Here is a 13077-nt window from a genome sequence, read left to right on the forward strand (position 1 = left end):
CACATATCCAGACAATGCTGTGGTGAGGGTGCCAATGCCTGAGATGATGGGGCGTCCGGGATTCCCAGGTTTATGGATCTTGGGTAGCAGGTAGAATAAACATGGTTTGGGTTCAAGAGGTGTGTCTGTGTAGATTTGTTCCTAGGGAGGGTCTTGAGCAGATGCTGTAGTTTCTTTATGTATTTCTCAGTGGGATCCTGGGGCAGAGGCTTGTAGAATGTGGTATTGGAGAGTTGCCTGGCAGCCTTTACATCAATATCCCACATGAAGATGGACTCCAAGCTGTTATGAACATTATCCCTTATGAGACCGAGTCACAAATGGTGGTGGAGGTTTGTGTCTTTATCCTCACCCACAACTATTTCAGATTTAAGGACAATTTATACCTTCAAATCAGTTGTATTGGTATAGGCACCTGCATGGCCCCACAGTATGCCAACATTTTTATGGCTGACCTGGAACAATGCTTGCTCAGTTCTCGTCCCCAAGCACCCCTCCTCTACCTGAGCTACATTGATGACATCTTCATCATCTGGACCCATGAGAAGGAGGCTCTTGAAGAGTTCCACTACGATTTTAACAGTTTACACCCCACCATCAACCTTAGCCTGGACTAGTCCACACAACCAATCCACTTCCTGGACGCTACTGTGCAGATAAGCAATGGTCACATAAATACCACCCTATACCGAAAACCCACAGACCGCTATGCTTATCTACACATCTCCAGCTTCCATCCGGGGCATGCTACACATTCCATTTTTTACAGCCAGGCACTAAGGTACAGCCATATTTGCTCTGATCCGTCAGACAGAGACAAACATCTAGAAGACCTTTACCAAGCTTTCCTCAAACTACAGTTCCCACCTAAGGAAGTGAAGAAACAGACTGACAGAGCCAGGCAGGTACCCAGAAGCCACTGCTACAGGACAGGCCTCACAAGGAAGATATGAGAACACCACTGGCCATCGCATATGGCCCCCAGCTATAGCCTCTCCAACGCGTCATCAGGGATCTGCAACCCATCCTGGATAATGATCCTTCACTCTCACAGACCTTAGGAGGCAGGTCTGGCCTTGCCTACAGACAGCCTGCCAATCTTAAACAAATTCTCACCAGCAACTGTAGATCATAACACGATAACTGTAAACCTGGAACCAATCCCTGCAATAAACCTCGCTGCCAACTCTGCTCACATATCTACACCAGTGATATCATCACAGGACTTAACATCAACCATACTATCAGGGTCTCCTTTACCTGCACATCTATCAATATAATATATGCCATCATGTGCCAGAAATGCCCCCACTGCAATTTACATGGACCAAACTGGACAGTCAATGCATAAAAGAGTAAATGGACATAAATCAGACATCAGGAACGGTAATGTACGGAAACCTGTGGGAGAACACTTCAATCTCCCTGGACACTCAGTAATAGATTTGACAGTAGCAGTCCTAAAACAAAGAAATTTCAAAAATCAAATGGAGAGAGAAATCTCTGAGCTGCAATTTATTTGCAAATTTGACTCCATCAACCAAGGATTAAACAAAGACTGGGAGTGTCTGGCCCCTTACAAAAGCAGCTTCTCTGCTTTGAGTGTTAACACCTCCACATCAGATTCTGACAACGGGCCACATCCTCCCTGACTTACCTGACTTGTTTTTTCCTCTTTTGATACATACTACCGATAATTGGTCATTTCCACCCTGACTGAATAGACCTTGTCAGCTCTGGCCTTTCCTTTTACTGGGACCCCACTCTTTAAATACCCCTCTGAAAACGCCTCCCCCACTTATGCATCTGATGAAGTGGGTCTTTGTCCACAAAAGCTTATGCTCCAAAATATCTGTTAGTCTGTAAGGTGCCACAGGACTTCTTGTTGTTCTCGAAGATGCAGACTAGCACAGCTACTTCTCTGACACTTATCAGTAGGATTGCTATTTGTAATATAATGTCATTACATTCTTACACTGAATGTAAAGTGCAAATCTTGCCTGGAATTCGTGATCGTAAAATAAATCCAACCTACCACCTTCAGCCTTTGAATACCAGAGGAAGCAAATGATCTTTGTGGGCCATACTTTCATGCTCCATGATTATATACTGATACTACAGTGGCAGGCATTTTTAGAAATACCACCCACAACTGCTAAGTCATTTAGGAGAATTGATCCTCACTGAGTCTCAATGGGATAAATTCTCCCTAGTCACTTATGTCCTTTTGCGTAAAAAAATCTTGCCTTACCTAAATGCCTAAAATAGACTTGTTTCCATTGCATTGTTCATATTCAATTGCTCTCTGATGCAGCAATAAAGTTACCTTTTGTGTTGAAATACCCTTTATACAAAATCCAAATCTAGACCAGACTTTGCTTTGCTAAATGTTTTAAAAAATCACAATTTTTTTTAGAATTATGTATGTTCACGTGTATGGGTCCATCACTGAGTTATCTCAGCATGTAGAACAGGAGGAAATAGTTTTGCACTCCTACAACTTCATTTCTAAGTAAATTACATAAAATATTTATCAAAGTTCTTTGTGCAAAATATGTAAGCAGATTTGAGAAAGGAAGCCTCCTCCTTGCCAGCCCATGGATTAGGGCCCTGCAGGAAATTTAGACGTGTAGAGCTGTCTAGTGGTAGATCCACTAGAAATTTCCCAGCATCACCTTAAACATCCAGAAAAATTCCCTGACAATGAAACCTTATAGGTTGTAAAACATTCCTAAGAGCCAGTTTCTGCTCATTTTATTCATTTGAAGCATCCTGTTGATTTCAGCTGGAGTACTATACTTTTTCTGTACTTTATTATACTGTTATCTCCATTTCCTGAAAACCTTACAACTACATTGTGGGAGCGCTAGAAAACATATAATACAGACCACACCTACCTAACAAGAGAACTAGATGAATTAATAGATTTTTTTCCATGTCTAATTTATATAATCCAATGACTGTTCAGTTATCTGAGGGGTAGAAAATGAAGGACAAAACAACCCAAAGAAATTTCATTCAATCATAATTAACACACACGAATGCATCAAGTATATATGACTGTAAGGGTGACCAAAATAATTAGGGGGCTGGAGCATATGACTTATGAAGAAAGGTTGAGGGAATTGGGACTGTTTAGTCTGCAGAAGAGAAGAGTGAGTGGGGACTTGATAACAGCCTTTAACTTACTGAAGGGAGGTTGGAAAGTGGCTGGAGAGAGGCTGTTCACAGTGGTCATGGATGGCAGAACACGGAACGATGGTCTCAAGTTGCGGTTAGGACGATCCAGGTTGAACATTAGGAAAAACTTTTTCACAAGGAGGGTGGTGAAGCATTGGCATGGTCCACCGAGGGAAGTAGTGGAGTCTCCATCCTTGGACATGTTTAAGTCTTGCCTCGACAAAGCCCTGGCTGGGCTGATCTGATGGGTTTGGTCCTGCTTAGAGCAGGGGGCTGGACTCGATAGCTTTTTTAGGTCTCTTCCAGCTCTATTGTTCTATGGTTCTGTGACTATGCAACCTGCTGACTAAATGCTGTATGTTGAAAAATGCTGTCATATATTTAAACCTGTAAGTCCACACACAGAGAACCACCCAGGCAATTCTGCTTCTATACTAGTAGGTGGTTTTGTAACTGATATTTCTGGTATTTGTGCAGTTGTGGCCCAAGACACAGAGTCACACTGGTGTAACAGAGATCAGAATCAGAGACCTGGACTCTTTTGGGAAACTTAAATAGAGGAGGATTTAGAGGACTGAAGAATCTTCCAGTATAACCATGAAATGAATGGTGTTCTAGTGGACTTAAAATATGTAGTGTAGCAGACAGTGGACTGGGACCCTGGAAACCTGATTTCTAGTCATGTTTCTACCACTGGCCTATTAGTGGACCTTTGGCAAACGTATTTGCTGCTCTGTGCCTCAGTCTCCCCATTTGTAAAATGGCTGTTATATGTCCTTTTTGTAAAGTCCTTTGTGATAGAGGGATGAAAAGTGCTGTGTAAGAGCATCATTGAGTGTTCCCAGTTCCCAACTCAGTCCCTGTTAACACCCGCTATTAAGTTGGGTTGTAAGAAGAAATATATGAAAAGATTTTGAGGTGGTCAGATACTATGATAATGGGGACAATGTAGGTATCATAGACAGTAATTGGCAGGCAACACTTCACAGCTCACAGAATCAGGCCTCCTGAGAGTTAACTTTCCAGCAAGAGCCCAGGCAATATAAATTGGAACCAAAGTTCCCAAGTCAAATATGACATCTAAAAATCATTGTTCCAGAGATCATGGAGTTAAGTGAGTTGAACTGACCTTGTAGCATTAAGTCATTTTAGAACACAAGACCAATAACTAGCATTAGCAGATATTAGATGCAAGAAAGCTTGGAGGAGCATGAGGTATGCTTCAGACAGTGCTGCCATGGTTTAAAAGGCCTGAGTGGTGCAGATGATGTAAATGGAATAATCCCGTATGCTACAGGCTTTAGCAGAATGCTAGAAGAAACCTGGGTATTGATAGAAAAGGACTCTTGTTATGGCTTTTAGGAGTAGTTAGAATATAAATCCTGGGTCATCTCTGTGCCTGAGGAAAGAAAGTGCAATCAGAAGAAAAGGCGAGCTACATTAACCAATTGATGATCTGTTCTGTAAAGCTCTGACTTGAGAACAGGTTTATATATATAATACACACACACACACACACACAGAGAGAGAGAGAGAGAGAATTGGAAATATGCATCTTCTTGAACTGGAAGGGACCTTGGGAGGTCATCTAGTCCACTCCCCTGCTCTCTTGGCAGGGCCAAGCACCATCCCTGACATCTGTTTGCCCTAATCCCTAAATGGCATCTTCAAGGATTGAGTTCACAATGCCAGGGTTAGCAGGCCAATGCTTAAACCCCTGAGCTTTCCCTCCCCTCTCCCTCTGTTTTAAAGATACAGATTTGGTAAAGAGGCCTGTCTGATAGGATGATGAAAACATAATAAATCTTAAATAAGAAAGACAGAAAGAGGGTGTTTATATACAATTCTGTGTTGCATAATCTGATGGATTGTTTACTGCTTATTTCAAATTAACTGGATTCTGTGTCATTGAACATCCTGAAGGCTGATTCTGACGTCTGGCCTGATATGATATTCCCACAGTCCACAGATGTGGTAAAGAAACCAAAACAGGCTGTGGAGAATTCCCTCAGCACAGACATATCATAGTACTCACATAACTGATGTAGGGGCAAGTATTGTGGTATATCTTTATCTCTGGAGCCATAGCAGTGAATCTTCCCCATCTTGTCTTTTAATGCAGAAATTGTGAACAAATGATTAATTGAGTCAACAAATCTGAGAAATACCAGAACAACAAACGGTACCAACCTTAGCCAGTCTACACTTACTTGGTTTAGGGTGAGAGCTCCCCTTACTGACCGTCTCATTTCTAAAAAATTCCTCATTGTTTGAACTTGGGTTGTTTTCTGAAATATACATCACTTTTATGGAAAACTCACCATCCCAAACCCCCTCCTCATATACAAAGCCCGTGTCGCTCTGCCACTTGAATAAATGGGGTTTTACTTCATTTTGCTTTGGGGATCAAATCCTCCTGATTCATTTGCTCTGAAAAAAAAAACAAAATAAAAAACCCTGTTTAAGCTTGCGGAAAGCTTGCTAGAGTAACGTTTGAGGATTCAGTCTTGCACAAGGTCTAGCTTTTTTGTGAATGTCATTGTTACAAGTTTTCTGCCAAACCCTGTTCCTTGCAGGAATCTCTGGTAGGATCTGCTGGAGAAATAGCTAGGCATGTTGTATATACTCTGAAGTTCAAAGGAGATAATCTTTTTTCAGGAGACGGCACAACGTTTCCATTATCATCAAAGGAAACATCCTGGAGCCCTTTTCGTGCAGCAGGTGCTCTGCTTATTTTCTGCATTCTCATTATACATGTTTTTAGCAAAAGCATAAAGTGGAGCTACAAATGTATATTCTAGCTGATCAAGAGCTCATTAATGCAAATTTTGGTTTGGGGGCAGGTCATCTTCATAACCTGCAGTGAAAAGAAACTTTATTGAATTCTTTCTCCCAGAGAGAAATGTTCCTGTTGGATGCAATGACTAAAAGGCAGTGGAACAAATCTCCTCCCATGTTGTCCTCATTTTAATATCATCTGCCTAGCAGCTGTTTGGCACTAATCCTGTTAGTCCCGGTCCTGCTCTATGAATAATGCTGAAGCTTACTGTCAGTGACCAGGCGCTACTTGCCCTCTCAAAGCTGCTTGCTTCATATTCTGCTGTTCCTTGTGCTCTTTCCTCCCCATTACAGTTCTTATGTGTCCTCCTTAAAACTTTCTTCTTAAACCTTTCTTGCCATCTCCGCTCACTCTGAAACTGAACCCCTCCCGACATCATCATTCTTCCAGTGTTTATATTGTTCTCATCTGTGCTCATTTGAAGGTCCTCTGCGTAGGGCTGATTCCTAACCAGATAAAATGCTTTGTGCATGGACAGCACTGTCTGAGCACTGAGATAAACAACAAATGGATTGTGGGACCCCTTCTCATGTCAGACTAGAGTTCCATGAAGCTCCAGACACAACTGTCTGGCTGAACTAGTTCGTGAGGAGAGGTGTGGGGGCTGTAATCCTCTCAGACCCCCAATAGGTGTAACTGTTAACCCAGGTCTGAAGGTTTCAAGTAATTTGCATTTTGGGAGTGCAGGAGATTATCCTTCTTAGCCTTCATACACCCACTCTTTCCTCCCCCATCTTCAGTGCTCCTTTTTCCTTCTACCTAAGGGGAGGTGGGAGATGATACCTAGGGGCTGAGTACATCTTGCTTCCGGCAATCCAGCATCACATAGCTTACAAGAGGAGTAACAGTAGCAATCAAATGACTTGCTCCTGGAAGAAGCCTGAGCCCTAACTTCATATGCCTCTGTTTTCCCTGCTCATGTAAACATACTCCCACCACTACCTTCTTTCAGAACTCCCCCTCCAGCGTAGTCTGCAGGCCTGTTAAGTCTTTTGTGTCCATCTTTCCCTGGAGAATAGCTAGAAAATCCATCAGCTCCCTAGTAGCTTTATCCTGTATCATTGAGCCTGGTACTGGAGGAGCATCCTTGTCTGAAGCAAGATAGTGTTGAAATGAGGTAGGAGGGGCTGCGGCACTATTTTCTTGCTAAGTTTAACTTCTTTGTGTTAATATTTTGTTCATGGGAATCAACATGCTGCCTGTGCATGCCAGGCCAGGATGGAAGCCTGGCCTGCAGGGGAGCTGCAGCAGAAGCACATGGTGTCCAACTTTCCATGTGTTGCAGCATGCAAAACTCCCAAAGCAGTTGACAGTGAAAGCACTGTGGGGATTTGCTGATCCATTCCTCCACCATTCTTGGCCTCTGTCATTAATTAAAATTTATCTCCCTTGTCAGGTACCTGGGGAGACAGCAGCAAGGTAAACACCTCATGCCTTTTTTCCCCCACAGTGAGTCTCCCTTACTTGAGCACATCAACCCTGGCTTGTTCGTGGAAGTGGGAATTTCAGCCCTTTGCACTCACGAGGGTGAATCAGTCTCTGTGGCTTTTCCGGCTCTCTAAAGTTTGTGTGACTATGTAACCCACCGACTGACTGGGTTTGGTTCATTGTCCCATGTAGTGGCACCTAGACCACTTACACACAGAAAGAATGAGTGCCCTCTGCAGCCTTAGCTGAGAGCCAGCTGGCTTTTAGCTCAAACTGTAGAGGCTTATGCCTAAAGCTTCAGAGTCCCAGGTTCCAGTGTGTCTGTGAGCGGTTACACCTAGATTTTTTTTTCCTGCATCAAGATCTATCCATTGGTGCAAGAGGTGAGGGGGGCTATCAGAGTATCCGATCCAGTGTAAGCAGTTCTCTTGTTTGCACTAGCTGTCACCCTTCAGAGATCATATGCCAGCTGTGAACTGTTGTGGAAGAGTTGAGGTCAGCATAAGACATCCCAACCTGCCTCCACTACATCCCACATGCTGGTAATGGGGGTGACAGTTAATCTGGGATCTGTCTCCACTGGCTTTGTGTAATAATTGAGCCTCTTGTCCCTCATCCTTCAGCAGAGGAATTTTCCCTTTGGTTGGCTACTACCAGCTTGTGAGCTGTTCGGGTTGCACAAAGTGAGCTGGCTCTAGAACAGAGTGCCTGTTCCACTTGTTTTGTATTTCTTTGCTACAGAATACCACATAAAACCCAGCATAAGGGGGGGATGGAAAAAAATTTGAAATATCAAATATCACAAGGGAGATGCTTCTGTTCTGCCTGTACTTGTCATACTAGTGTAAATACAGTTCCCAGACATTGCGTGGTAGTTGTCAGATGGATGGCAGAAGTCAAAAGAAGAAAAAAATGTCCTTGGGTATGACATAATCTGTTTTTTATCCATTGGGTTATGTAGCTGTCAAAGTATTAGGCTGTTGTTGCTTATATTACAAGCCTAGTAGAGGTAAATCTCCTCCAAGTTTGAGTCTCTTTTGATCATTTTATAAACATTGTATCAGTTGTTTTATTTTTGCATTAAGATGATAAAATTAAGGATTTGGTTCATATATTTAATGTATGACTCGCAAAAGGCAATGAAGTCTACTGTCTCAGTGGAGACAGAGATCGCACCTGGAAATGCAGGCTGTTCCTAGTGTTCTATCTATTTCAGCTGGGGAGATAGAATATTTAATTTCATTATTCAAAATGGGGCTATTCATTTTGCACAATGAAGGGAAATTCATCAATACCATTTTCAGCTTCCAGAAAAATGATAGTTGGTGTGACTGTTTGCACACACTATTTATATTTTATATCTTTCTCATCACTCAGCAATTATTCATCTTCTCGGCTAACAGGTGAAATCCTTGCATTGAGTTACCATAATTCCTCTGATCTCCTGAAAGTAATTCAATCACTGAAAGCAATTGCTTTTACTAAAAGATTTCTTCAGACAGATTTACTAAAAGCAGATAACCAGATAAAGGATATTTCTGCATCTTAGAATGTTAAGAACATTTAGGAATACTTCATCATAAATGGTAAATCAATGTTACCACTTCTTGGTACTCATTGTATTAACATTAATCGTGATGGATTCTTGGAGAGGGATGCAAATGTGATACTGTAAGTAATTCCTTAGGAATGTCATGGAAATGTGAAATTAAATCATGTCCTCTTATTATGAAATGTCATCAGCTACTCCCATTCCTCGTTGCTATTTTTCTTTTTAAAACCAATTCAGTGTAATGTATGTGGTCAGTGTGAAGCCAAGCAAAATTATGATAATTCTATCTACACTTGCATATTATTTTTAAATTTTAATTTCATTTTACTGCTTCTGAAATCTACAGGCTTAGGAAAGATGAAAGTGTAGTTGTAATTTCTACTATGGGCCTGACCCTGCTCCCACTGAAATCAATTAAAGTTTTTCTGTCTGTTTCAACAAGCACAGGGACAGGATTAGTAAAACAGCATACGACTTTTCTGGCCATTAATAAAACAACATATTCCTATTATCTCATTCTCTAGGAATGTTCAAATTATCCTTTATGCCAACTGATTCAAATTTTATATTTTGGGAAGCACAACGGCTTGGAAGGAGGGCTTTGTGGTTAAGGCCCTGATCTGGGATTCAAGAGATCTGTGCTCACTGCACAGCTCTATCATGGATTTTCGGTGTGACCTTGGGAAAATCACTTACTCTTTCTGCCCCAGTTCCATCTGTAAGGTGGAATAGTAATACTTTCCTCTCCTGAAGGGGTGTTATGCAGATGAATTGTTCAGAAGGTTTGCAGATACTAGAACTGTGAAGATCATGTTAGAACATAGTTTTGTTTAGATACTATGCTGTACTCTAACTCTTTCTTTTCACTGTACGCCTACAATGGCATTTAATCACCGCAAGAGGGTTTCCTGCCATGCCGGCATGGTATAAGTGTTCTCCCTACATGGACCTAGCTCCCAATGGTCATTCCATCACTGCAATAGTCAGTCTATAATTCATTGTGCTCCCTACTCACAATGCAACCTTCTGGGTAGGTCACTATGTGTCCATCCTACCCTTTCTAGGGTATCAAAGTATAGCTTCTCTAGCTGTCCAGAATGCACCTCAGACAATCCAACACTATACCGTGTCTACACTTAGGAAAAACTTCAGAATGGCTCTGCTAATGACCAAACTGAAGAATACTAATGAGGCTCTGAAATGAATATTCAGTGCCTCATTAGCATGCTACCTGCCGCAGCACTTCGAAAGTGCTGTGTTTCACTCATGCGCAGCTCATCTACATGGGGATCCTTTTCGAAAGGACCCTTCAAGTATCGAAATCCCCTTTTTCCTATCCTGATATCAGCTGATTGAAATAAGGGTATTTTGATGTTTGCCGGGTCCTTTAGAAAAGGACCCCTGTGTGGACGAGCCGCACATGAGCAAAACGTGGCACTTTCCAAATTCTGTGGCTGGCAGCATGCTAATGAGGCACTGAATAGTCATTTCAGCGCCTCATAAGTATTGTTCGATTTGGCCATTAGCATGGCCATTTTGAAGTTTTTCCTAAGTGTAGACATAGCCTACATCCCAGTGGCTAGTAGGTGAACCCAGGCCCTTGCTGTACACTGGATTCTAGTCCAGTGACTCTACACAGTCCTACTCCTTGCAGCTGTTTCTCTGGGCTCCTTCCTCCTCTGCCTTTTCAGGCTCTCTCCTCAACTCCTCTGGGATTGACCCTCCTTCCAGAGGCAGGATCCCAAGACTTATTCTCCCTGCTGGATTTCTTGCTCCCAGAGATTGACGACAGATTCTCTCCCTGTAGCCTTCTGGTACTACAAACTTCCCCTCTTTCTGATCCTTTGCCAGCTGGGCACCAGGAACAATTAGTATTTATCTATCCCTGGACCTCCCAACAGGTGCCTCTGTAAAGGTTAATTGGTCCCTTCTGGGCCACCTTAACCTTTTCAGGGCTGGTGTGGGGAAGAACACTCCATCACAATGCCTCTTCAGCTATTGCTTTCTTAAAATCTCCTTCCTCTAGATTCCATTACACCCTCCTTTCCTCAGCAGCAATCCCTCTTCTTACTTTTCCTTTCCTGAGCTGTTGTCCCATCTCGTCTCATGTTGTTTTTTCCTTGTCTTTCCCAGAGTGTAAGATCATCAACACATGTGATTCCATTTAAGTTAGTCATAATATAAATATTTTTTAATAATAGTGATTGGCTGATATATACATGGGAAACTTAGCTGGTCTGGTACATCATTGTTCAGCTATGACCAACCACTGTGGCAAAACTATGAAGCACTGAAGTGGAGGACAAGGGCCTTGGCATTGATACAAAAAAGTACAAGAAGCTAGTGAAGGAGGGGATGAAGAGGTCAAAAGAGTGTGAGAGGAAAGTTATCTTAGCAGCAATACTTAAATAGACTGGATGGGGGGAAAGTGAGATACATGGTAAGTGCTGTCTCTACGTCAGTGTTCTCTAAGCTACCACAGTAATTTTCATTTCAGTTATGGGGAAATACTGATGATTGTGATTTGCCAGCCACTGCAGGATATTGAGCTACTGATTCTTCTTTAGGTTAAATGAAAAGAGGTGACCAAATCCCCTTAATGGATCTGAAGATCTCAACTACCGTATCTTACACTATTGCAAATGTAGGCGTTTTACAGACAGCCACAGTAAGATAAATTAGGTGATAGCCCCAGATTAATTTTGTTATGAAAAGTTAATTGTCACTGTGGTGCAACCATGAAATAAGAAAACCACTCCCAGAGTAAAGCTGGCCATCTTTTCTCTAACAAATGAGAATGTTTTTTTAAAAATGAATATCTCTGTCTGTAGGTTGTGCAAAATGTCTATACAAACATACATCCTTCAGAGAGGTAGCAAGATTCATACCTTACTTGTAAACAATTTAATTTTCCTTGATAAAACCTCCATTCAGACATTGTAGATATCAAGCCAGCCAACATGGAGGATCTGACAGAAGTGATTACTGCATCCGAGTTTCATCCCCACCATTGCAATCTCTTTGTCTACAGCAGCAGCAAAGGCTCCTTGAGACTCTGTGACATGAGAGCATCAGCCCTCTGTGACAAACATTCCAAACGTAAGTTCCTAAGCTGTGTTTTGTTGCAAACCTGTTCATGTTCATCCTTTGTAGATAGGGCACCTCTGCATATGTACTGGAGTGCAATATGTTGCAAATTGCTAGCTTGCCAGTTTGCAGACATGCTGTAGTCTCTGTGTGAAGTCCATGAATGTACTGTTCAGTGTGGGTGTGCATCTGCTGTTTTGAAGTGCAGATTTTAGTTTTGGGGCAAATATATTTTGTCCGTCCAAACTTAATTATTTCCCCCTCCAGAAAATCAGCATTTTTAAGCTGCACGGATGCTGAGGGAGGTCACTTGAAGTTTTGGCCCCATTTTTTTCTAAGCATAGTTTTTGCTAACAAATGAAGTAATTGATAATATAAAGGCATATCATATAGGAAAGGAGGTAACTTCAAAATGGAACAAAAAATGAAATGAAACATTGGGGTACTATGGAAAGTATTCTGTAGTTATCCTAATGTGGTTGTATATCGCTTGTGAGATTCACATCAAGAAGTGTAGAGATTTCATTTGATGAACAAATGAGCAATATGGAATTTGCAAATGGAAAAAGGGAGTTATCTTAAATTCATGATAGAACCAGATTATAAATTAGCATGTGGCTCTCGTCTTTCATGAACAGTCTATGAAGTGAGGTATGGAATACGTTATATTATGAAATTGTCTGGCTATCAGCTCCTTAGAGTCCAAATAGGCAAGCATAGGCACATGGAATCCTTTGAAACTCAGTTGGAAAATGGATTAAATCTGACAGGTTTAAAGGTATCAAGCTGAGGTAATGGAGAGGGCATTTCCCATGGAGAAGCTTTTTAAAATAGACTGAGGTTAATACATAATGAAAGAGAAAACTAAAAATGTCACTCATGTCCCCTGGTTCTAACATATGTTCTGTGGCATGGGGGTGAGGTCAGAAAGAATACAAACTATTGAACCTGAAGGTAAATGGTTACATTATAGCTCTGACAGCCTGCAGGA

The 13077-nt window shown here is 41.8% G+C and overlaps 1 protein-coding gene across 6 annotated transcripts in view; it reads left to right on the forward strand.

Moving 5' to 3' along the window:
* The window catches only part of PPP2R2C (protein phosphatase 2 regulatory subunit Bgamma), a 214807-nt gene that overhangs the window by 157783 nt on the left and 43947 nt on the right, over positions 1 to 13077 (forward strand). For all 6 annotated transcript variants that reach the window (XM_074992459.1, XM_074992464.1, XM_074992463.1 and 3 more), the window contains one exon: positions 11934 to 12098. In XM_074992459.1, the coding sequence (XP_074848560.1) occupies positions 11934 to 12098 (165 nt within the window). The remainder of the gene's footprint in view (positions 1 to 11933; positions 12099 to 13077) is intronic.

The sequence above is a fragment of the Carettochelys insculpta genome, chromosome 4, assembly GCF_033958435.1.
Source record: "Carettochelys insculpta isolate YL-2023 chromosome 4, ASM3395843v1, whole genome shotgun sequence".
NCBI lineage: Eukaryota > Metazoa > Chordata > Testudines > Carettochelyidae > Carettochelys > Carettochelys insculpta.